Source organism: Erigeron canadensis, chromosome 3 (genome assembly GCF_010389155.1).
Source record: "Erigeron canadensis isolate Cc75 chromosome 3, C_canadensis_v1, whole genome shotgun sequence".
In the NCBI taxonomy this organism is placed as follows: domain Eukaryota; kingdom Viridiplantae; phylum Streptophyta; class Magnoliopsida; order Asterales; family Asteraceae; genus Erigeron; species Erigeron canadensis.
Window position 1 is genome coordinate 5594188 of NC_057763.1, and position 25729 is coordinate 5619916.

The 25729-nt window shown below is 31.5% G+C and overlaps 3 protein-coding genes across 3 annotated transcripts; 1 reads left to right on the top strand and 2 right to left on the bottom strand.

The window, feature by feature from the left end:
* The first annotated feature begins 2907 nt into the window (after positions 1–2907).
* LOC122593392 (spermidine hydroxycinnamoyl transferase-like) lies at positions 2908–4251 on the top strand. The gene has a single exon (XM_043765791.1). The coding sequence runs from the start codon at positions 2908–2910 to the stop codon at positions 4249–4251; it is 1344 nt and encodes a 447-aa protein (XP_043621726.1).
* A 1476-nt stretch (positions 4252–5727) lies between these two features.
* Positions 5728–12314, bottom strand: LOC122594317 (sodium transporter HKT1-like). Its single transcript, XM_043766796.1, has 3 exons — positions 11107–12314; positions 7044–7274; positions 5728–6053 (listed from the first exon to the last, which is right to left on the bottom strand). Exons 1-3 carry the CDS (start codon positions 12312–12314, stop codon positions 5852–5854), a joined length of 1641 nt encoding a protein of 546 aa, XP_043622731.1. The 3' UTR covers positions 5728–5851.
* A 9333-nt stretch (positions 12315–21647) lies between these two features.
* LOC122592947 (3-ketoacyl-CoA synthase 19-like) lies at positions 21648–23194 on the bottom strand. Its single transcript, XM_043765281.1, has one exon. The coding sequence runs from the start codon at positions 23142–23144 to the stop codon at positions 21774–21776; it is 1371 nt and encodes a 456-aa protein (XP_043621216.1). The 5' UTR covers positions 23145–23194; the 3' UTR covers positions 21648–21773.
* Positions 23195–25729: the final 2535 nt, after the last annotated feature.

Genomic DNA, 25729 nt, shown 5'->3' on the forward strand with positions numbered 1-25729 from the left:
CTTGATAGAACTAAAGTCTCCGAGCCTAAAACTCATAAAAGACCATAGTAGGCATTTCGTTTTACTTTTACAATTAATATAGAAATAAAAACTCTTAAACCACTTTGTAGAGTGAAAATTTTAACCTCATGTAAAACCGAAATTGATTCCAATCAGTTGATCAAAATTTCATTGTCTAAAAATGCCTTAATTTATTAAAAAATAAATTATATCTTTCATTCTTGAATTATCACACTAACAATAAAGTAATAATTGATAAATATAATTTTCTATAATAAATTAAGTTTGGAAATAAACTTTATCAAAATAAATAAATGAATAAAAAATTTTAGAGTTAATTATACAATCTGTATTTACTATTTTTTTTTTTATTAAAATATCTTCATTCATAATAACTCAAACACTATTTATTAGAAGATTAATTTATATTTACCCAAAAACTAATTTTTATTTCCCATTAACAACCCAACTAATTATTTTCTAATACATAATACATATATCTTATAATTAACATTTCTTTTATTTAAAATGAAAATTTTAAAGTAAAAACTTTTTTATCAAGTATTATTTTATTTATCATCAAAAAAATATGAAGAAAAAATTAGATAAAAAAAACTATTTATCATTCATCAACACATATCTAACTGACAAGTAGGCTTTGAGAAAAAAACGTAAACAATCATTGACTCAATCTAAGCGTATTATTGTCCCTTTGTACAAAACTTCCGTTTATGAATCAAAAGACTTCGAATAAAAATCATTTTCTTTTTAATAATTGTTAAAGGTTGATTTGGGTGGGGTTGTTTGGGTAAAAAGAAACTAGTCTACATCGCGCGTGTTGCGACGGGATTGTTATAAAGCGGCCGTTGAATTTAGCGGTATGTACATTTCCTATTGCAACGATAGTGATTTATAAAATGAGTTAGTGATAGTGGTTTAGTGTGTGTGGTGAAGAACGACGTAATGAGGTCTCAATTTGTTGAAAGAGTATAATTGGTACTTAAGTGATGCATTGTGGAGGGATAGTTTAGATAAATCTCTCATTCAAATCATATAACATTTCAATAGGGAGTGTGTTTTATTTTATGATGTAATACAAATGAAATTAATGTTTACAGTTAAAAGTTGATTAGATGATCTAACACTCTAACTCACGTATCCGCAAGCCGATAATTTAGATGATTAACTCAAATTCATATGATTTTATGGTATGCCGGTTAGGTGGTTATGCGACTTGGTCCACTTCACTGGGCTAGAGTCTGTTGGTGCTCTATTTGGACTAATGAAAAGGTAAAACAAATCGACAATGAAAATAACATTGATGAACTTCAACCAAATGGCCCATTCTGTTTGGCATTAAAATTTAAAAAGATGTTTTTGAGAAAGAATAAAAGAACTAAAGGAGTGTTTAAAAATAATAAACACCATTACCGTAAATTACCTTGAATATCTATCTATCTTAAATATATCATAACGTTTATACATAGTGTTGTATACGTAAATTGTAAAGACCTCGGTCTTTCACAAACGTAATCTTTAATACGTATTAGGTATTTATACTACTTAATAAAGCAAATACTCCCCCCATCTATTACTTATTTCTGTCTTTAAAATACTTAATTTGCCTTTGGACATTTTTTATTCCCATAATACCCTCTTCACCCTAAAATCAGGCACGCTCTAACCACTGTTCCTCTTTTGTAACCCGCAATTTTGTTAACGCTGATCTGAAAATTACTACCATCAACCGCTGTCACTTCCGCCCACCGCCGCAGTATACCGCCGCTGCATAACGCAGGTATCCATCTACTTTAAATATTATGAAATATGTGTGGTATATAAGGTGGTCCAATTAATTTTAAAAAAAAACATTAAAATAAAAAATATATAAACATAATTTAATTGGTTGATGTTGGGTTGCTAAAATTGTTGGATTTTAACTTTATAGCCCAATAGTGTTGATTTAATATACAAGGCCCAGAAGAGTGAATGACTCGTGATTCATGAAATGATGAAAGTATGAAACCTTTAACTTTTTCCCATTTTATTTTGCATTATATTTAACGGGATTAGTTATACTAACTTGAAAGGTAAGATTGAGGACATTCTTTTATTAAAATCAATAGTTAAAGTTTAATTATCATTTTAATCTTAATTTTTTGATCTTAATTCAAAGATTAAGATCTTCACTATTTTATTTTATGCTTAAATTATTTCAACTTGTGAGGATCTTAATCTTTGTAAAGTATTACATCATTCCCAGTCTCAATCTCCAAATCAGAGTTCAATTAAGCCTTAACATAAGAATATTTGAGATAATTTAAGAGTACAATGGAATTGGTGTGATTGCATAAATGTAATTTTTGGCTGTTAAAAAAAAAACTTAGTTTACTAATATTAAAAGTTGAACTCTGTTATTCTCTGCTTCTTGATTCTCCAAAGTTTTAATATTAGTAATCCATCCATATCGAAGGAAAGTGCTGCCTAACCGTCCAATGTTTACATGGATGGATTTGACACAACTAAACGATTCATTTGATCGAGTAATCTTAAATCACTTTATTTTCTTCCAACTTTTATACGTCAACAATATATGCAAATTAATAGTCATTAACAATAAGAAACAATAATAATATACAAAAAAGAGTTTAAAACATTTAAGTACCTCACAACTCAATATTGGTATCTGCACGTTGATTTTCGACTAACTTAACATCTTGTTTCGGCTAAACAAGAAGCATACGTAGTTAACTTCCTAGGATCATGCACTACACATCATCTCTATTTCTATGTTTTATTGGCACAAGTTTAGGGTCACACCTTTACAATGGCTTCATTTGGCCATAAATACCCCCTAATTAATTAGTAATACTTGTGAACAATCATTTTTCTATCTAGCACATCAACATGAGGGTATTCAACAAGATTTCTAGCATGGTTCAACCTCTTACCCGAACATGGTCCGGTAAGCTAGCCTTATCGGAACTAGACCAAGTTGGTGTCACCAATCATGTTCCAACCATATACTTTTACAAACACTCCCCTGATGATTGGATCACTGTTTTACAAACCTTAAAAAGTTCACTTAGTTGTACCCTAGTTCACTTCTACCCTCTTGCCGGTCGTCTATCTTTTGCTTCTAGAGGTCGCCTAGAGATCAATTGTAATGCCGCCGGAGTGCAATTCATGGAAGCTTATGCCGATAAGATGCTTATGGATTTAGATACTTTTTTACCATCCCCAATATACCACCAACTTATTCCTTCAATAGACTATCAAAATGCACCCCTTGAAGAAGTTCCATTGGTAGTTTTGCAAGTCACAAGGTTTTCTTGTGGTGGTTTTAGTCTTGGTTTGAACATATCACACGTTGTTGCGGATGGGCAAAGTGCTCTTCACTTTGTGTCCGAATGGGCTAGGATTTGTAGGGGTGAGTTAATAGAGTCTGTACCTTACCTTGATCGAAGTTTTTTACGAGCTGGGGAGCCTCCAAGATCATGCTCAACTATTGAACATGAACAATTTGGTCTTCCACCAGTTCTAATAGATCAATCTAGTAAAAGTGAACGAGAACAAGAAACAACGGTCGCAATGTTGAGACTAATTGCAACCCAGGTGGAGAAACTTAGAGAAATGGCTGATAGAAGTCAAAAGAGTGAAATGAGCCATGGCTTTACACGGTATGAGGCTATAACTGCACACATATGGCAAACTTCATGCAAAGCACGTAATCACAAACCCGAACAACCAACAGCATTGAACATTAGCGTTGATATTCGCAACAAAATGAGGCCACCATTGCCTCAAAAGTACTTTGGAAATGCTATTGTAGATGTGATTGCCACCGGATTCTCAGGTGAGATAGTTTCAAACTCTTTAGGATATGTTTCAAATAAAATTAGAGATGTAATCAAAAAAGTGGACGACGAGTATGTGAACTCGGTGATAGACTCTTTGAAACGTCAAGAAGACTTGTCGCGTTTTGGAGAATTATCGACAAGTAATGATGAAGGACCTTATTATGGCAATCCAAATCTTGGTGTAATAAGTTGGTTAACATTACCCATATATGGAACTGATTTTGGATGGGGGAAGGAGATTCATATGGGTCCAGGAACACATGAATCTGATGGTGCTTCTTTGATTCTTAATGGGCAAGATGGAGATGGATCTCTAATTGTTCCAATATGTTTGCAAGTGAGGCATATGGAGGATTTCAAGAAGGTGTTCTACCAAGATATTGATTTATAGAATGTTGATGAGTCAAAAAAACATGCAAATAACAATATAAAAAAGAAAGAACTGAAGATCCTACACAATGATTAGATTGTTAACTAAGTATTAGTTAGCTACTTGGATCAGGTCATATTATGCATATATATAGGTCAGGTTGATCCTTGTTTATATCTATATTTCTATTCGTAGTAAGTTTTATTAAAAAAAAGTATATGGAAATATCAAATTACATCTATGAATAAAAGTTACAGATACTTAAAACTATATAAGCGTCATATTCGAAGCTCCAACAACCAACCTGGTTCGTTGTAGGACCGACTATAAAACCGAACTGTGACAACATGCGTGGTAAATAACCAAAACGCCCGTCTCGTGTATTTCTGATATCGTATGCTATACATAAAAAAATAGCCCTTTTTTGTATAATAATGGACAGTGGAATGCTTTTCATATCAAGTAATGTGAGTCTGAAAGTTTTGTTAAAAAGTGCAGCTGTTTGCTGGTTATATGAGTAGGAAACGTTTTGGTAATTTATTTTGGGTTAATTTGGCCCGTTTTGCCCTTTTCCACGCAAAATTGGAAATGGTTAATTTGGAAGTGTTCAAAATGTAATTTGGAAAACTCTACATATTTTGGTGTCTTTAAAGGGATATCAGCTTACGAAAATGTGTAGAGTTTCAAAAGCTGAATAAACGGGTCGCCTGACAACCTGGGTAAATTGCAGAATATGGCCTTGGAGCAGTTTTTAAAGGGCTATAACTTTTTAAGTATATATTTTTTCGTAGAAACTGAAAAGAATTAATGAAAGTAGGGTGGAAGGTCTTTCAAAAGATATAAAATTTTTCAAAAATGGATGTGCTTAAGCGGTTCAGTTATGGGTCGTAAAACAGCCCCTGGAGCTATTTGCTGAGGGTCCAGCAGCCAAAATTGGCTTTTGGCAGTGGCAGCTATAGATGAGCTATAACTTTTTGTGTAAAACTGATTTAGTAAAACATGAAAATAGGTAATACTAGTATGAGATTTTAGTTTTCTGTGTTTGATATAACAAAATATATGACAAACAATGAAAAAGAAAATAGTGCAGTAACTTTTATAAATATATTGCAAGGCTACTCTTTTCATTCAACAAAGTGGGGCTATAAATAGCCTACAATTCTACAACTACCTTTAAAATAAAACCATCCTGATATCTTGCAAAATAACCAAACTAGAAACTGACTTAGACACATGCTAAAGAAAAGAGACACTTGACTTGATCAACTAAAGGCACTTTCTAATTAAAACTTATTATCATACTATAAAATGACCCATTAATGTCAAGGTTATTCCAACACCAACCAAGTTTAAAACGATCATAAAGCTATTGAATAACTGTTGTTAATGTCGATTGGCTGTTTGGAGTATGTATGAGTATTGTATTCGAATGTATTCATAAGAATACGTAGTGATCGATATATATATATTATTAAAAAGTTTTAAAAGAAAAATGGGGGTCAAAAATTATCATGTATGTTTTAAATCAAAAAAACACATTTTATAGATAAGTTTACATATAAGGGAGAAGAAAAAAGAAGGCTAGAAACGATAATTCATCTGTGGAGCACATCAATTATAATTACAAGAGCTTCCAAGCTTTGCCTCCGTTCATGTTAAATTTCTTAAGCCTACCAAAAATCATAACTACAATCAGAATCAGTTTCCCCCCGTCGCTCCATTTTCCGCAGAAACCATACCATTTGGTTTCACAAATGCCATCACTTGGTTTCAGTCGACGATCACAACTATAGCCCGTCGTGAACCCCACATTTCCATATGCACTACAATCAGTTCAAGTTTACAAATTGTAAGATCAAAATGCAAGGGATTTTAAACTATGGAATTCAATCATTCACTCATAATCTTCAACACTACTCTAGTATTTTTCCTTAAGGTTTAATATATGGATATTTCTAATTCGTGTTCATAATTAAGCACATGTCAATATGTATATAATTCAGTCTGATTATCTGATGATAATCCATAGGGTTGTAATTATTATTTTCCAAATAAAAATACACATTAATTAAGTATTTACAAAATAGGTAGCTCTTAGTTTATCGCTCATCCATAATGGCTTCTATATCCATTTTGGGACGGATGTTACCGCTGTGATTACATAGAAAATACCTTAATAGTCTGTCATTTTACATAGAAAATACCTTAATAGTCCGTTAAATGATAGACAACTAATTAGTGATTAAAACCTTTACACCCCTTGAACTTAAACCTAGGTCCCCGGTCAAACCTTCATTAATTTAATAAGATAGGCACATGTGTTAGCTTTTTGTTTGTCAAATTACAGTTAAAGTTTTGTTGAAGGATAAATATAAGATATGTTTACTCTTAAATTAATTTAGTAAGCATCAAATGTATAGTATTTTGATAAACAATTACTTCATTGTAATTTAACATGTAATTAGAATTGAAACACTCTTTTACTATTGAAAAAACGTCTAACTATTTTACTCCAAAGACAAGGCAATTCATTCGTGTAAAATTAATGTTCCAAGTTTAGATGTAAACTTTCTATTGATCGATCGGTTGATGACATAATTGATTAGTACGTGCTAAAACAGGTCCATTAATTAATTAATCTATACTTGAATGGCAATTACCTTGCAATAATACACCTCAAAATCGGCTAATCTATGCATGTAATTAAACAATATTGTTCACATTCACACCCACACGCACAATATTTTTATAAATCTTAAAGATCGAAATGAACATTTCACACGAATTGGAAAATAGAGGCCGAGTGTACGTACCTTATAACCTCGACTACAATATTTAGGACATTAAAATTGAGGGGATCTTCTTTGATCTTTTTCCTCTCCGTTATGCAAACGAGGATGATGAAGACGACGAGATAAGAGAGTTGCGAGAATACGATATTATTCAATAAAACTCTTCTGCTTTTTCTTCTTCTTTGATCGCTATTTCTATCTCCATTTCCTTTTGCCCATATTGGTAAATACGAAGTATATGGAGGAAGATACCTGTTCCATTTAAGATAATTCATTTTAATGATTTCTAGTTAGGCCACAAATTATAATATATATATTAAAAACAAAGTCTCGAAAAACGTGTAAAAAATATATTTTTATTTTTTTATTTTCACCACATAAGTTACAATCTTTACATTTTTAACACTAAACTATAATACTTTTTAGTAACTTTTTGTTCTACTTATTTTCACCATAAAACTTTCAATCTTTACACTTTTAACACTAAACTATAATATTTTTTTAGTAATAGTATATTTTTTATTCTTTTTACTTTCACCACGGAAGTTTCAATCTTTACACTTTTAGCACTAAACTATAATACTTTTTAGTAAACTTTTTATTCTTTTTATTTTCAATACAAAACTTTCAATCTTTATATTTTTAGTACTAAACTATAATATTTTTAGTAAACTTTGTATTCTTTTTATTTTCATCACTATATTTTAACTCTTTACACTTTTAGCACTAAACTTTCATAGTTTTCAATTTTCTTTTATTTTAAGGTACGAGAAAGTGTGTATAGAATAATATACTTTTTATTTTATTTTTATTTTCACCACAATAATTTCACTCTTTACACTTTTAGAACAAAACTTTTATAATTCTTAGTAAACTTTTTAATCTTTTTATTTTTCCCACAATATCTTAACTCCTTACACTTTTAACACTAAATTTTTCTACTTTTTTATAATCTTTTATTTTAACTACAACATTTTAACCTCTTACACTTTAACAATAAACTTTTTAACACATATATTAAAAAGAAATGTACGGAAAAACTTGTAAAGAAATAATAAACTTTCTATTCATTTTATTTTCACCACAACATTTTAACCCCTTATACTTTTAGCACTAAATTTTTATACTTTTTTATTTTCTTTTATTTTCACCACAACATTTAAGTCTCTTACACTTTTTGCACTAAACTTTTACACGAACAACTTTCACTTTCACACAAAACTTTTACAGTTCATTTTTTAACTGACAAATGTCAGTTTTAAATAATTTGAATAATACATGTTTTCTTAAAAAGTTTATGACACATTATTTCTTGAATAATATTTTTTTATTAAATCTTTAACAAATGTAATGTCTCCCGAGGCAACGCCCGGGTGACATATCTCGTTATAATATATATTAAAAACAAAATCTCAAAATACGTGAAAAGAATAGTATACTTTTTATTTTATTTTATTTTTTTTTTATTTTCACCACATAAGTTTCAATCTTTACATTTTTAGCACTAAACTATAATACTTTTTAGTAAATTTTTTGTTCTATTTATTTTCACCACAAAACTTTCAATCTTTACACTTTTAGCACTAAACTATAATATTTTTTAATAATAGTATACTTTTTTTCTTTTTACTTTCACCACAGAAGTTTTCAATCTTTACACTTTTATCACTAAACTATAATACTTTTTAGTAAACTTTTTATTCTTTTTATTTTCAACACAAACCTTTCAATCTTTACACTTTTAGCACTAAACTATAATATTTTTTAGTAAACTTTGGGTTCTTTTTATTTTCACCAAAATATTTTAACTCTTTACACTTTTAGCACTAAACTTTCATAATTTTTAATTTTCTTTTTATTTTAAGGTACAGGAAAGCGTGTATAGAATAATATATTTTTTATTTTATTTTTTATTTTCACCATAATAGTTTCACTCTTTACACTTTTAGAACAAAATTTATATAATTCTTAGTAAACTTTTTAATGTTTTTATTTTCACCACAATATCTTAACTCCTTACACTTTTAACACTAAATTTTTCTACTTTTTGATAATCTTTTATTTTAACTACAATATTTTAACCTTTTACACTTTAGCAACAAAATTTTTAACACATATTAAAAAGAAATGTATAGGGAAACTTGTAAAAAATAATAAAGTTTCTATTCATTTTATTTTCACTACAACATTTTAACCTCTTATACTTTTAGCACTAAATTTTTAAAATTTTTGATTTTCTTTTATTTTCACCACAACATTTTAGATCTTACACTTTTAGCACTAAACTTTTACGCGAACGACTTTCACTTTCACACAAAACTTTTACAGTTCATTTTTTAACTGGCAAATGTCAGTTTTTAATAATTTGAATAATACATTTTTTCTTCAAAAAGTTTATGGCACATTATCTCTTGAATAATACTGTATTTTTTATTAAATCCTTAACAAATGTAATGTCTCCCGGGGCAACGCCCGGGTGACATATCTCGTTATTTATATGAAATATAGTCATACTTTCTACTTGTGTATTTTAATCGATCTAACTGTATTTCCTTCTCGATAATGATATATATGCCTAACTTATATGTATAAATATATGCCTACTACATACATAACATGATACATGTTTTCCATTTACTCTCTTTCATCAACTATATCTTTGATCTTGTCACATGACATGATATCTATTTTAGGCCTATTTTTATGCATACACATTATGCACATTAATCATTTTTCTTTCTTTTAATCCATATAAAGAGTAAATTTTCCTAAACTTTAAGTCGCTTTTATTAACCATATGCTAATACTATTCTAGTAGTATTTAAAACTAATTATGTTTTGCTAATACATTATTTCTTTTATATGGTGTAATTAGTTAATATATATATATATATATGTAGATATAAACACTTTAATATGATCACTGTAGTAAATTTGATTAAGAGGATAGACAATTGACAAACAATAATGCATAAATTAATGTCAACCTAAGATTTTACCACTTGATATAGTACTGTAAAATGTTGGTTTGTTTAAAGTCAATTATGTGAGTTTAAATGTTTTTATAAATAAACTTAATTAGCTTAATGGACAAATGTTTCGATAAAATAAGGCTAAAATGTGCTTTGCCTATGACTTGATTCATTAAAGAATGTTTATTTAATTACCTAGTTTATAGTTTGTGGGAAAAAAATGCAAAAATTCAAAAGGTATAGTAGAAGCTAGCATGACTTAAAAACGTTAGCTTACATTTTTTATGCGATCAAAGATGTTATGAATCATGATGTGAGTGGCTAATCAAAATTTAAAATCACCCATATTGACCGAGTTTTCTAAAGGTGACGTAATTACATTTCAACTAAAACCTCGTAATTAATTAATATGTTTTATAGTAACTAACTTATGTATATCCTACGACGTCGTCAATCAAAGGAAACCAATTCATCTTGTTACAAAAAGTTAATAATTATATCCAAAACAATGATTGAGTTATTTTAATCCAAAACCTTGTATACATAATTAATTAACTTAATTAATTTGATTATTGGTTTAGCCTAGCTTGTCCTTAAGCTTAATAATTAAACCTTTATACTTTATTGAAAACGTTTTAATTTGTATGTCTAATGCTCCAAAAATTATATATTTAACTCATAACACTCATCTAACATATGGGAAACAAATTCTTTAGGGCATCGCCAGGAGTCGAATCGGTGTGCATGCATCCGCATGGAAAATGTTATCCGTTTATCCGTAACAATTTAAAAAAAAAAAAAACTCGTAACACAAGAAATAGATATGATAGTACGTGCAACCACATGAGCCTTCCTGAATGCACCTTTATATCTATTGCATATATATATTTTATTCATTATAATTCATTGGTCATGCATATATATGATCGGTTTGCTTTTTAATTTTAATAAACAAACCCACTAATTATCATCATGTTGTTTGTGTATCACTTGATCATATTCTAATAATACCGGATTAAAGAACACAATCGGTTTGGTGAATTCCATAGTCTAATGGCAAATAAATTTATATTTATAGATAAAGATAGAGAGATGAGGATAGAGAAACTAACATCATGACCACGATCAACACCAAGGAGGCCGCGGCAATGGTGGAGAGGTCGACGATGGTTTCCCCTGTATGTCGCGTGTTGATGGTCTGAAACAGAACCCCGATAAGCTTTTGATAGTTGTTCAAGCCACTCAAAGAATCAGAGTTCCATTCCATTGATGAAAATAATATATATTGTATGAGGATAAAAGCCAACATTGTAAACACAATAAACAATGAATGTATGTATGAAAGAAAATGATGAAACTTGATTTCTCGAGTGTTATTCAACAAGTAACTAGTTTCAGCTTTCTTTTTGAATTTTCCGATTGTCCAAACCAAAAATCTCAAAGCGGAAGGGTACAAATTGTTCCCTAGAAGAACTTGAGGGATTAGAAGTAATAATAGTCCAGAATTCTTGTTGAAAACCATCATGTTTTCATTGGTGGGAACAAAGCCACAGCTAGCAAATGTGGAAACTACGGAGAAAATAGAAAAGGTGAATGTATTTATGCCCTTTTGTTTAAGTACAATTTTGGCACTAGATATGACATTTACGTATAAAAAAACCGAGGCCACTCCTAAAAATTGTATAAAAAATAAGTATCCTAGCACTAAAAGACCTAAAAACTTAATGGATTTATACTTTAATTGATCGGTATCAAACTCTTGATCATGACCAAATTCAAAAATATCCGATTTAGAGCTTTCGAATTCAGGGTTGGCTATGGTGCCTAACTCGACTTGGTCATGAAAGTTTGGTGGGATACCGAGATCACTCATGGAGTCGTTTACTCTGCCTCCCTCTTTTACACAACTATCATGACGTGAAAAACTACGGACAAGTAGTCCAACCATTGAAGTAAAAACCTCACCACCAATGAACATAAGTAGTGTCATAACAATAAGTTGGGCGTTAGAGAAAACCTCCATTTCAATGACAGACATGCTAGAAACAGTAGATGCCGAAACGGAGGTAAAGAACATATCTAACTTCCTAGGAGTAAATGTTGTGGTTCTTGGATCGATTGCATTTAGGATAAGAAAACCAAAACAAGAAAGAACAATAAAATAGAACAATTCGATACAAAATTGGTTCATTCGACGGATGACATAATGGTAGAAATATAGGACTAGAAACCATACGAATCTACAAAAACCCGAAATTACTAACCATGAACCACTACAAAGTTGTTCTAGCTTCTTTCCTACGAAGGAAAATAAAACCATTTTGAACGTTGGTTCCTAGAGAGTTGAAAAAATTTATTTGGCAATATGGAAGAAGAAAAATGAGTGATAGAAGTCGAGTATTTTGGGAGGTAATTAATTATAAGAAGGATGCATATATACCGAACTTCGGGGTATTGTTGTCCTTTTTGATCTTCAATAATGTTGTTTAAATTAACATGGCAATAGTCACGGCATATTATGTCAGTGTTTGTCTTTTTCGTGGTAAATAATGTGAATATAATAACTGGCAAAGACATTTCTCTAATAATTAATTTACTTTTGATCCAACCATAAATCGATATCCGGCCGACCAGAAAAATTAGCCCTCCCCGCACAAATATACTCTCAGCATCTTTACAACCACCTTTTGTTTTCGGACCACGAAAAAACTTCCTATTCCATATGACTCATATATTTTGTGGTGTCGCCAGACTGATCATAAGAAAAAATCATTAAATACAGGCTCCGCGCTTCAATTTATTAATAAGCTAGCCTTTGTTGGTAGTATAATAAGTCATAGATGTGATAGGTAGTTTAGGGATGATCTGTGATTTACTTGACGGACTACACCTTATCTGTGACATTCCAAGATTTATTAAGGTAAAAGAAATTAACCCTTTTATATAGTTTTGGCATTAAATTATTTTCCTAGTATTTTATTTTTAGATTTGGGGTTAATTTAGTTGAAACTTTAGCGGATACCGAGTAAAATACCCACAAAAAGGTGGGATGGGTCGTGGCATCTCCTGAAAGTGTCAGCCATCCATATGACTTAAGAGTCATATTCCACTTCTCTTCATCTCTACATCTTCATGCAATTCCATCTCTTCTCTTCAAAATCAAAAGCTTAATTCTTCCAATTCAAGAGAGAAATCATTGTATTAAACATCACCATCTTATAATCTCCATTCAAGAATCAAAAGTTAGGGTTGTGGGTTTTGGTGGTGGCCGAAAATTTGGAGAAAAGAGGAAGGAATTGTGAATTAAAAACCCTAAGTAATTGTCTTCCTTGTTGAGGTAAGGAATTTCCCCAAATTTAGCTTTATCTTTTCTTTTGAAATTAGGGTTCATGGATGAACCAAATTGGGGGCTTTTACTAGAAATGACTTATGGTTAATTTTTCCCAATTCCTTAGTTAACCTAGTTGTCATTGAGTTATATAATGTGTTTGACTATGAAATTGATAAGCTCTTGTGATAAATTGAAGTTATGAGAAAAGATGAATCTTTTTGCTAGTTATTGAAAAGATGATGAAAATGGTAGAATGAGCTACCTAGTGTTATTATAAGAATGAAAGTAACTCAATGATAAATGGGTTGGGTTTTGGGTTTAGAAAAGGCTGGTAATTGTGTATGATTAGGTTAAGCTAGTCAAATTGTGAATAAAAGCTTATGTATTTTATGATATGATCATAGGTTGAGCTTGTTGAGCATTATTGTTTAGCTTTGTTGTCTTTGTTGCGGAGGAGGTGAGTATATTTTCATACCCTTATGTTTACGTTGGGTCAATTACCATGAGATGTGAATGTTCCAAGCATTGTAATTGATTTGGCATGAAGCCCATGTGAGGCATTATTTATGAGACCTAAGAACCTAAGGGGCCTAAGAATCCCGATAGTTGATGTGATATGAGGCCTAAGAACCTCCAGGGCCTAAGAATCCCGATACATATGATCGATATGATTGTTTAGCTTATATGGATCCATATATGTGTTGATTGTGTGCAAGGTGAATATGTAAATGTGACATGACGATGCCATAGGTTACATGTAAAAGTCCTTGTACTTTGCCCTCCTTCGTATTCGTAAATGTATGCAAGTATATTCACTAAGCCTTGCTTATATTTTAGTTGTTTACCCTTTTATAGGTAGTTTCGGAAGAAGGAACTAGTATTGTTGATTGAAAGGAGTTGATTTGAGCCCGAAGTTGGATTTAGCACGTTTTTGAAGGTAATTAGGTCATTTGCGGATGAATGACGATCTTTTGGTAGATGCTTAGAAGTTCTATACCTTTTGGCTCTTGGTACATTGTTTGTTGATGGTCATACTTTTATTAAATTTGTGTCTATGATCAGGTGTAAAGTTTTCAATCAGTTGTGAAGTTGTAATTTTAGGTCGAAACGGTGTCAAAATGGGTAAATGACCCGTTTGATGGTATCCATGATTTGTGAACATGTTGATGATGTAAATTTGTTTAAAATGTGTCTTTATGTGTCTTGAAAATCTTAGGAATATGTTTTATGGAGTTCATGATGATATAGGAAGGTTGCAATCTGGTTTAAGTGTTAAAATGGTTTTGGTTTACTGATCAGGTAGCCCACTGCGGCGCAGTGGGGGTGGTTTTGCCCACTGCGACGCAGTGGTTTTCCTCGTCTTTGTTTTCAGTTCCTCCCACTGCGGCATAATGGGAGAGTGTCAATCCCACTGCGGCGCAGTGGAACTTTTTCCCATTATGTTCCGAATATTCCCACTGCGGCGCGGTGGGGAGTTCTCGACCCACTGCGGCGCAGTGGGTTATAAATAAAAAAAAATCTTATATTATCTGTTTAATCAAGTCGGGTCCTTTCATTATCGGTCATGGTTTCGCCCTGGAGTGACGGAAGCTCCACTTTTAACCATATGGGATACTTATTTTGAAAAAATATATATAACATTTCTACAATTGGTTTTTATTATGAAAAACAAAAAATTTAAAGAATTAAAAGTATATTTATTTGAGATTTATACCTTGAATTCAATTTAATTATAATTTGCAAATAAATATTTAATGAATTTAATGCGTATTAATTTACACTTTTTGTATAATTTAAAGCACGTATCAAACAAACCCAATATCTAGCTAGGAACATGCGAACCTTGGACTCAATTATGTACCAATTCGTACCGTCTATTTAATAAACAATAATATCAATGTTTGACATCTCATTCTTCTAACAACATAGGAAATTAAATGTACGAAATGCTGAAATGTTTTTTTATTTAACGTCAACGGTTGAAGAAACCCAATCAGTACATAATCAAACCTTACTCAGATCGACTAGTGTTATCTATTGTTTAATCAAACCTTTCATCATTAAATACTAAATAGACATCCAAAGAAACCAACATCAAAGCCCCTCTTTTAAAGGTTGGAGATCATTCGGCCGAATTAAGGCCATATCATTGATTTTATGCTTTAACCATTTAAATCGTTTGTTTATCTTTAACTAAACGGTTGAAATAATATCGTCAAGTTGTTTAATCATGACTCAACTTCATTAAACATAAAGATACCAATAAAGACTGGTTTTATATATTTTTTATATAACAATAATTCCATCTAAAATATTGTATCATTTGTGGATTCATTGAATTGATTATTATGAAATCATAGAGGCCTTGCGCGTCTACTCCGTGTTAAATTATTATACATTTTTTAGGCATGATTTCAATTAATATAGTGAGAGGATTATGTGTGTTTTTATTCTTTATTTTATCATATCATATAATTGAACTAATTAATAATTTTGAGCTAATGGGAAGATGTACATGCCCAGCGGCCAAAATTGAATCTAAAGCATTTTTTATACGTAGATCATATATATAAAATATAAAAGTAACTAATAAAACAATCAAACAGATAGGTAAAAGGAGTGAGATATTGATTGACTCTAACATATAAATGTTTTAAAAACTGGATCCGATCCGACCCAGGTGCATTTGATAATAAAAACGGTAAAATTATTGTTTATGCTAAAATGTTCATGTCTATGTTTGAAAAGCACATAAAGTATCACTATGAAGGAAAGAAAATTAGACTCCGATGACACCTTTAATTTAGACCATTCTTATAATTAGGTGAAAAAAGTATCGGTGAAAGAAAGTGTAAAGCAGCAAACCCATTAAATCTAGTCTGTTAAATAGAAAGATGATGTTGGAGTCGACGAACTATATCACCGAGTGAAGTAATGAAATGATGATGGAAATATTAGTTTGTTTTTTTTTCCATAAGTACCGGAATGACAGGGATGAAATGACAGGGATCAAGAACTTTTGTAAAAGAATAAAAATAAGCTAGCATTTTATCCGCTCAATGCAGCGGCAGTAATGGTAGCGGCGGTGTGGTGTTGGCGGCAGTGTGGTGGTGGTGGCGGTGGTTGGTTGTGGTGGTGGCGTGACAGGTGGTGACTGTGTAGTTTTTATTCTAAAATTTTTTAATGTAAAATGGATAGTGTAATTTTTTATGAGTTAATGAGTCTATGTTATAAATTATTTCATTAAGGATATAGGTATTGTAAGTGGAAATGTTTAAATTAATGAATAAAAGAGTTATAATTAATTAATTCATTAATGATAGAATGATCATTTCTGAAGTTAATGTGCCAGTTATTTGCTTAAAAAAAAAAAGAGAGAAACAAAAAATTCTTTGATTATGAAACTAAAAATCTAAGAAGCAAATCTTAAAAAGAGATCTCTGAAGAATTTTGCACAACTATATTCGTATATGTGTTCCATCAACCAATAGTGTTGTGTCTTTTATGAATAAACTAAATGAAGTTCTATCATTTTTAATATATATTAAAACAAAATCCTTAATTCTAATTTGGAAAAGTAAGGATCATTGATTGATTTTCATCTTTTATTATTCACCATTAGATCATTTTGATAACATCATTATTGACTTATAAAGTTTTATATATTTAAATGTGTCTTATAAAGTTTTTTATATTTATTTATTTTAGTACAATAATAGGATTTCGTAGTCTTTAATGTATATAGCTTATAAATAAATAAAATCATTTATATAGTATATTATATTTTCATGTATACAAAGTTTTATATATTTGTATTTCTAATGTGGTGTAAATAATACGAATATTTGACAAAATTTCCACTTAGAATGGGTTGATACAAATATTACATGATTTTTTTTTTGATGTGATTGCAAATTTTAAGATAACACCTTTGGTACTCCTAATATATAAGTAAAAGTTATGTAGTTATAACTTAATGTTAATAATGATATTTATTTAGTGGGGTTAACATATGTACTGCAGCTGTACGTATGTTTGGGCACTGCCAAGTACATTATTAGAGGGTATTTTTGAACATTCATAATACTTAAGGGTTAAATTTGTAACTACTTTTTAAAATTACTTCTTTGTTGGACCTATATGGGTACTGTCTTTATTATTTCCCCTTATTAATATCTCATAACTAACATAATGGTAAACTTGAGGTCTCACCCATATGAGTACTGTCTTTATTATTTCCCCTTATTAATATCTCATAACTGTCTTTATTATTTCCCCTTATTAAAATCTATAGCATTATAGCCTTATACTAGAGTACTTTCACATTTAACGCTTTTAACTTAGGATGTTCTAATATATCATTGTAATAATGCTACAGTCATTATTATGATTATATATTACAACACTTATGTTAACTTCGTTAAATATTTTCATACTCTAATATAAAACCACCTATCAAACTTATGGCAAATCACATCCTACGGTCTAGGTTTAGGCATTCCTTCCTATTAAGGTCGAATACTTAAATCCGTTAAACCAAAGCTCTGATATCACTTGTAACGACCAAAACACAAAGCGACAAAATTATTTGATTTGACTTCTTATTTTTAAATTTTTTGGCATAATCTTGTCATAAAATCAACTGCCAAACCTGAAGAAACTATTACCAAATATGCGAAAGACTAATTCAAACATTTTCAAACTAACTTTTACTTTCAACTTGATTAAAAAGGACTAATTCATCTTGAAACATTTTGTCAACTTCATTTGACATACCCACATACATAATAACTTTGCGTTTGTAGTTAGACACTAAATAGATTTTGGACTTAAACCTAAATGACACCAAGAGCTTGGTTAATCAAAAGGGATTTCTAACTTCAACATACCATTTTAACATTCTACCTTTATCCGATTAGCAAACTAGTCGAAACTACCTCAAAGCTTTCTACTTCTCTTTCTAACTAGCTAGTTGATCTTGGCTTTATCTTGTGACACCCGAGCCTATAAAATGAAACAACTAAAAGAATAAGCAATTTCGCTTAGTGAGTACAAAATACAATTATGCAAGTTATCATCTTATCTCTTGTCTTGGGCTAGCACAATCATGACATTTCAACATATAACTTTAACTACTTGTACTAGCCAACTAACAAGCATATGGATCCATAGCTACTAATTAACTCTACCTACAAGGATTTAATCAAATTCTTGTAGTCTTACACTCTACCTACAAGAGTTAAACCAAAAGTCAACTCTTGTAGTCTTAAACACTACCTATAAGAGTTAAACCAAAAGTCAACTCTTGTAGTCTTAAACACTACCTACAAGAGTGAAACCAAAAGTCAACTCTTGTAGTCTTAAACTCTACCTACAAGAGTTAAACTAAAAGTCAACTCTTGTAGTCTAACTACCTACAAGAAATGGACAAACGCCAATTCTTGTAGTCTTTTCTACAAACATAAAGATACTTTGTACTCACCTTATTAGCGACAACTTGCAAATGATCCTTTGATAACCCGAAGTCAAAACCTATTTAAATTGCAAAATTTACGATTACTTAGATATCTTACTTAACCATCCAATTAACCTATAACATATACATATATATATATAGGGAAAGGTTATTTTGAGAACCCTTTTTTTGCGAGAACCTTTGAGAACTTTTCAAATCAAGCCCAACCGATGATTATTCTTTACATGAAAATTGTTTTTTGATTGTTTTCTGAATAACTTATGTGTAATTTTGAAGTTTATAATTGTGTGAAGGCATGAATTATCATCTGTTATACAATTATATGGAGATTTGGATTCTTGATCACATGTGCACGAATATTGCTATGATCACATATATGCAAGTCGATCACATGTAATCATAGCAATATTCGTGCACATGTGATCAAGAATCCAAATCTCCACATAATTGTATAACGAATGATAATCCATGCCTCCACACAATTATAAACTTCAAAATTACACATAAGTTATTCAGAAAACAATCAAAAAACAATTTTCATGTAAAGAATAATCATCGGTTGGGCTTGATTTGAAAAGTTCTCAAAGGTTCTCGCAAAAAAAAAGGTTCTCAAAATAACTTTTCACTATATATATATATATATATGTATGTATATATATTGTTGTGTTTGACTAAATCACAATACACTTTTCTTATAGAAATCTCAAGTCCATAATATAACTTTACTATACTATCATTTGACCAAATTTCTTTGTTATTTCAAAACTCAATTTCAATTCCAATTCTAGTTAGCCAAACAACAACAATAATAATATGAGTCTTATAAGAAATTAGTAAAAAGTGATGATGATAATAATATTATCATCATAAAAAATTCATCTAATTCTATAGTATTATTTGCAATAAAACTTTACTAAATAACAATAACAACTAAAATATTACCTTTCTTTGAATTACTAGAAATCACTACCCTTAAACTTGAAATTCCCAAATCTCCTCTTGAGGTTGTAGTGGTTGGAACCCTAGTTATAACTTCTTTAATAATCTCAAATATACTAAAGTAGGATTATTGTTATTATTATTAGTTAAGAAATTAGATTTAGATTAATAATTAAGAATTAAATTCCCATTTGATATTGATGAACTTTTCTTTTATGAATTGCGTCTCTCGGCCGTTCTATTTCTTTCTTTTTTTCACGCAGTTCTATTCCTTTCTTTCTTTCACGCAGCACCACACACATCCACAATCTTCTAATCACAAGAATATTTAGTTTATTTATTTATGTTTTGATTTAATTAAAGGTATTTTATACTACTAGTTACATTTTAACCCCTATAGTTTATCTAACAATTCATTTAGGCATTAACATTTTAATAAGGAAATGACTCATTTATCTTTACTAATTATAAAATATAATATCATAGTTAAAATATTACCATTTAAAAATCGAGGCGTTACAGGATGAGTCAGTTATGTTTCGAGTGAAATGGTCAGATGGACGAAGTACCGATGTAACATCGATGACATGCCATAGATCCAGATACCAATATTAGACGGCCCTAGGCCTGTTTTTAACAGTAAATGGGCCTAGTCAAGTAGTCATTGCGAGTATTTTTATATTTTCATTTTTAAAAATGAGTTATTAGTGAGTAGTGAGACATCACAGTGACATCTAATTGGACAGTTTGCAGAGTTCGAACTACACATATTGGGAATGAAACACAGGACTCTTGAAAACCCCCCAATAATCCACTTTTACATATGTAGAAAACAAGAGTCGAACCCTAGTGAATTTTCTTAAGATTTAGACCTTACCAATAGACAACTAACCTATTGGCTTTTTGCTTATAGTGTTAGTTGATTAAAAACCTCGTATAACTTGCTTTTTATATGTATGGAAGATACAACATTACTACTTCATATCTTTTAATTAAAAAAAAAAAAAAAAACAGAAGGAAACGAGTTTTTAACAACTAATCATATATAACAGAGCTTTTCAAAGAAATATCTCAACTAAAATATTTCAAGTTACTCAATTACAAATGTCATCAAGAATCAACAGTCAGCAGTAGTTGATATGTATGGACTACTTATCAAGAGATATTAGGCCTATACGAGTGCAAGGGCCTCCCAGCTTTAAATAACGGGTATATGTTGAGAAGACTTTCTTTTGGAAATTGAAAAATATACCGTTCGTCTTATGTTTTGTTACATGTGGCATTCTTTTCATATAAATAAAGTCTAGCACGCCTCCCGTACATAACACCTTTCGCAGTTCCCCTCGCCGGCAAGCGCCTGGCCGCTGTGATTGGCGGGAACGGATGGTGGTAGTGGTGGCGCGAGGTAATTGATGTAAAAGTGTTTGATTCAAAAAGATAGTAGATATATTATATAATTAAAGGACTGATGTTGTAATTAATATAAAAGGTTAGTGGTGATTTAACTTATTAAAAGTTTTTTGTTTAATTCGCGTGTTCAATTTTTTCTTAAATTATAAAAATATAGATAATTAACTACATTTAATTAATTAAACAGAGCGAAAAAAATTTAATTACATTCTAGCATTTTATTCTATCCTTTCAAGCTTCCCCTAATACAAAAGAAAAGAAGTGGAAACCATGTTTTTAAATTGTCAATGTTAGAGGATGCGCTGCCATTGAACACGTACAATGTTATTTGATATTACTTTCATGACACCACTTGAACATACATACATGGTAGTATGGTACAATAAATTAAATCGATCGATCTGTAATGTGAATTAATTAAGCGATGTAGAAACTATCAAGTAGACAAAGTTCTCATATACGTACACTCCTTTTCCTAAGACCAAAATCAACATATATTTTATGAGATAACAAGTTTATTCATTTATATTGAAAAAAAAAAAAGTCACACGTACGATTGAAGCAGGATAAGGACTATAATTTGAAAAAAAGGCAGAAAAATATTAATTTGACAAATACTTGGTCTAGGCAAAATTAAGCATCTTGACTATATCTTCTTGTTTAAGAGAACCCATAGCTTCATCATTGATCCATCCATATTTTTCTAAAAAGGGATTCATCATCTTCTTTGGAGGATAATTGTCGATCACTTTTTCCCACACATTCTCTCGATCCATATTTCCATTAATCACCTCCCAAACACAGTTGTTGCATTTGAAACCCGCACCCAAACTTATCATCAAGATTCTTTCACCTTTCTTCAGCCTTTTCTTTGCCTCCATGTATCCGAGAACATACCACAACCCACCCGCGGACGTGTTGCCAAATCGATGCAACGCCATTTTAGCTGGCTCAAGATCGTACTCGTTTAGTCCTAGACTTGTACCCACTTCATCAATCACAACTCTACTTCCTGGATGTACACAAAAGTGTTGTATTCCTGCTTTGAGGTTGATTTTCGAGCCACCTTTTTTTTGGCTTGCAAAACGGATTATCTCCCAAAGTGGAAGCACTTTCGGTAAAAGAACTTGTAAGTTTTTCGATAAAGTTCTAGAAGCCGCTTTCGTGAGGTTTTTTGTAAGACGAAAACCACCATATCCTTGATCATCTTCTACTTGCATACAACAGCTATAGGCTTCATCGTTAGAGCCAAAATGCGTTCGAACGGAACACATGAGCTTCATTATCGCTTGATCTTTACGAGCCCTGTCATTAGTTAAAAGAATCGAACATCCTCCTACACGAAAAAGACAGTTAGACAACATCATAGACCTTTCTCTTCCACAATACCAGTTTGCCGACATCGATTCTGAGCTCACAACAATAGCTAGTTTCTTCTTCTGTGTCTTGAACAAGTGTTGTACAAGATCTATAGCCACCACACTCGCGCTACATCCCATTCCCGAAAGATTAAACACCTTAATATCTTCGCGCATTTTATAATGATTAATAATTCTAGATGTTAAAGAAGGGACAACTGAGAGTAAAGATACATTTACCACAAGCATATCAACTTGATATGGTGAGATACCTGACCTGACAAATATACTATCAAGTGTATCATAGAATACTGCTTCCATTTCTGATAGAGAATCAACTATTTTCGGGTGTTCTTCTTCACCCGAGATGATGTTTATTGGCCCATATGTTTCCTCACCTAGACCCGAATTAACTATGGTTCGTAACAAAAACTTGTAATCTTCTATACGAAGATTCTTGTTGCGCGTAACAATCTTTGCACATTCTTCGGTGTTTAGCTTCATCCCCTCTTTTCCCTTGTAGCATTCGTAGTCGATCATATAACAAGTTTGATCTCGACTGAATACCACTTTTGCTAGCCTATAGCTAACATATGAGATTGTAAACATAAGCATAACATTTATAAAAAACTCCATATAGTAGTGGGATTTAAAAGGATTATATATATGTGTTAATTAGTTTTATGGAAACCCTTGTTGGTTATCTTGGGGTTTATATAACCATTGGATTTGGTTTCTAGCTAGCTAGAAAAGTCTGTTACAAAATACCAAATACTTCGAAACACTGTATTAATTATGTCGTTACATACTGCGGGTATCTGATGGTCCCAAACGAGAAACAAGAATGAACAAGAAAATCATCCAACGATAATATATCTTTAGTTGTAGAGGGGTGAACACAAATCTGCTCTTTTTATTCTAATTTAAACTTTTTAATAGTGGAGTAAGTATATTTTAATTCTAATTCTAACATAATAACTTTTTTTAACTAAACATATATCAACTTGAAAAACCAATTAACTGGTTTGGATCAATTGGTTGAGTCCTTGCCTCTAGAGATAGAGGTTAAGAATTCGATCGTAATACCCAGCAAGGCTAGAGGTTCTTTTATATGTTTGGTAGAACTTGCAAGCAGTCTCTCCACCTTTGACAGTGATAAGGTTGTCTACATCTCAACCTCCCTCGATCATACACCGTTGAAAACAGTATTGGGACCCAAAACCCGTGAAAGACTGCACTAGTGATTACTTTAATTTTTTTTTTTAGAATATCAACCTGAAACAGAGTTAACAAGAAAACAGATGTATAACAATAAGCAAAACAAAAAGATGTAATTTTCAACACTTAATTGATAAATCATAAGAATTTTCAAGTTACAATATACTAATCTAAGCCAAGAATATAAAACGTAACACAACTTGGAGCTACTTTCTTTTTTAGAGAGAGCAATATTGCTAAGGATATTGAATGTTGTTGTTGCACACCTTACATAATCCATCAAATGAGGTATATATACTCAAATACCTCATTAGGATGTTGTAGATTGCCTGCTATGTGTCTTCATCTTAATGGTTTGTTGGAGAGCACATCCTAATAGTAACATCTTGTACTATTGGTCTCTTTCCTCATTCCACGATCATCTTCTACCTAATGAGAGAATAGACACCTCATATATGAAGGATAAACACCAACTTGGAGATACTGCTTTCGTGATTCAGTTGTTATTATCTTCTATTTCTTTTTCTCCAAGGTTGATACTACTTAAAGTGACCCGGCTTATAAAATATGTAAGGATAGAAAAGTTATCAGATTGATACCTATGTACGCTTGAACCTTCTTATATTTTCTTTGTGTTCTTTTTGATCTTTTCATTTATGATTATGTACAATGAGATAATAGTGTCCTATTCATTGTACGTATAGTTCATCGTTGATCGTGCAAGGTTCGTGTACATGTATGTGTAGTTCGTTATTGTTTGACCAAATAATCACAGTAGGTCATGGCTAAAAGGGGTAGTGATGGTGAAGGTATTTTGTTGGCGATTCCATTATGGTCAGACGGCTAAGGGAGCCGCCTTACGCCTATGATGTTGCAAAGTGGTGAACTTGGCTTTTATCTTAGGGGTATATCTCTTTATGTAGAGGATTGTATCTTGGGGGAGAAGGTAAAAAAGTTTGTTCCATTAAGAGTTAATTTTGGGGCTTCAGCGGGCATCTCAAGGTAAGTTTAAAAGGTGGGACTGTTGATTTTGTTCCAATATAAATAGTTGGATACCTCATTCAATAACTTTTCCCCTTTTCTACGCAAAATTTCTCCAGACGATTATTCTTTCGTCTCCAGTGCCGTCATAGTCTCCCTACCAAAAAGGTAAATTTCTCTACATCATTCTTCCATATCTACGGTGAGAAAGAGATGAATAAAGATCCACATATAGTTTTCAAAAACGATCTGAGTCCCAGAGCTTTTCATTGAAGTATTTTTCTTCAAACCCTAATGCCATCCGATACCCCGAAAAGGGGCAATCGGTGCTGGACCCACCACAGGGATTAGTTGGTCAATATATGGAATCCTTTACGCTAGGTAACCTTAGGGTTCTATTCTCCCCATTTTGTTTGTCTGTAGTGGACCACTCTAGGCAAAAATAATCGATTTTCAAGTTATCTGTTAAGCGAATAGGTTAGAGCCCACGTTAGCTTTTTTTAGTTCTTTTTATACAATGAAGGAATCTAGTGATTGGGTGACGGTTGCTTAGAATAATTACCATGATTTATTTGTGAATGATGGTACAAAGGTCAGGGATTGGAAACGTTCATTTGTGTTTGTGGATAGATGAGGTGGATCAGGTGGCATTGACTGTCTTGTCGTCGTATTTCATTATGTTATGTGTGTATCCGAAAGTTGTATTGTTTAGGGTTGGTGTCGCTCCGTTCTGGGAACGTGGAACTCAAGATTTCACTATTGTTGAGGATGGATAGGATATGTTGCTCTTATATTGTCTTTGCTTGTATGCAGAAATGGCTTTCAAGTAGATGATTGACATAAAATCTTCATATACCCAGTTTATAGTTGTTTGATCAAATAATCGCACTATGACTTAACTAGAGGTATGAGTGAGGTCAGAGGTGTTTTGTTGGCGATTCCCTTCCGGTCAGAGGGTCGAGGACCACTTTACGCCTTATAGTTATTTGCTCTCAACCGTCTAAAGAGGCTGAGGGTTTATT

Coding starts and splice junctions, on each gene's coding strand:
- LOC122593392 (XM_043765791.1), top strand. CDS start 2,908: ATGAGGGTATTCAACAAGATTTCTAGCATGGTTCAACCTCTTACCCGA.
- LOC122594317 (XM_043766796.1), bottom strand. CDS start 12,314: ATGGTTTTATTTTCCTTCGTAGGAAAGAAGCTAGAACAACTTTGTAGT. Junction 7,275..11,106: donor GTGTTGATCGTGGTCATGAT/GTTAGTTTCTCT, acceptor TAAATGGAACAG/GTATCTTCCTCCATATACTT. Junction 6,054..7,043: donor ATTGTAGTCGAGGTTATAAG/GTACGTACACTC, acceptor AACTGATTGTAG/TGCATATGGAAATGTGGGGT.
- LOC122592947 (XM_043765281.1), bottom strand. CDS start 23,144: ATGGAGTTTTTTATAAATGTTATGCTTATGTTTACAATCTCATATGTT.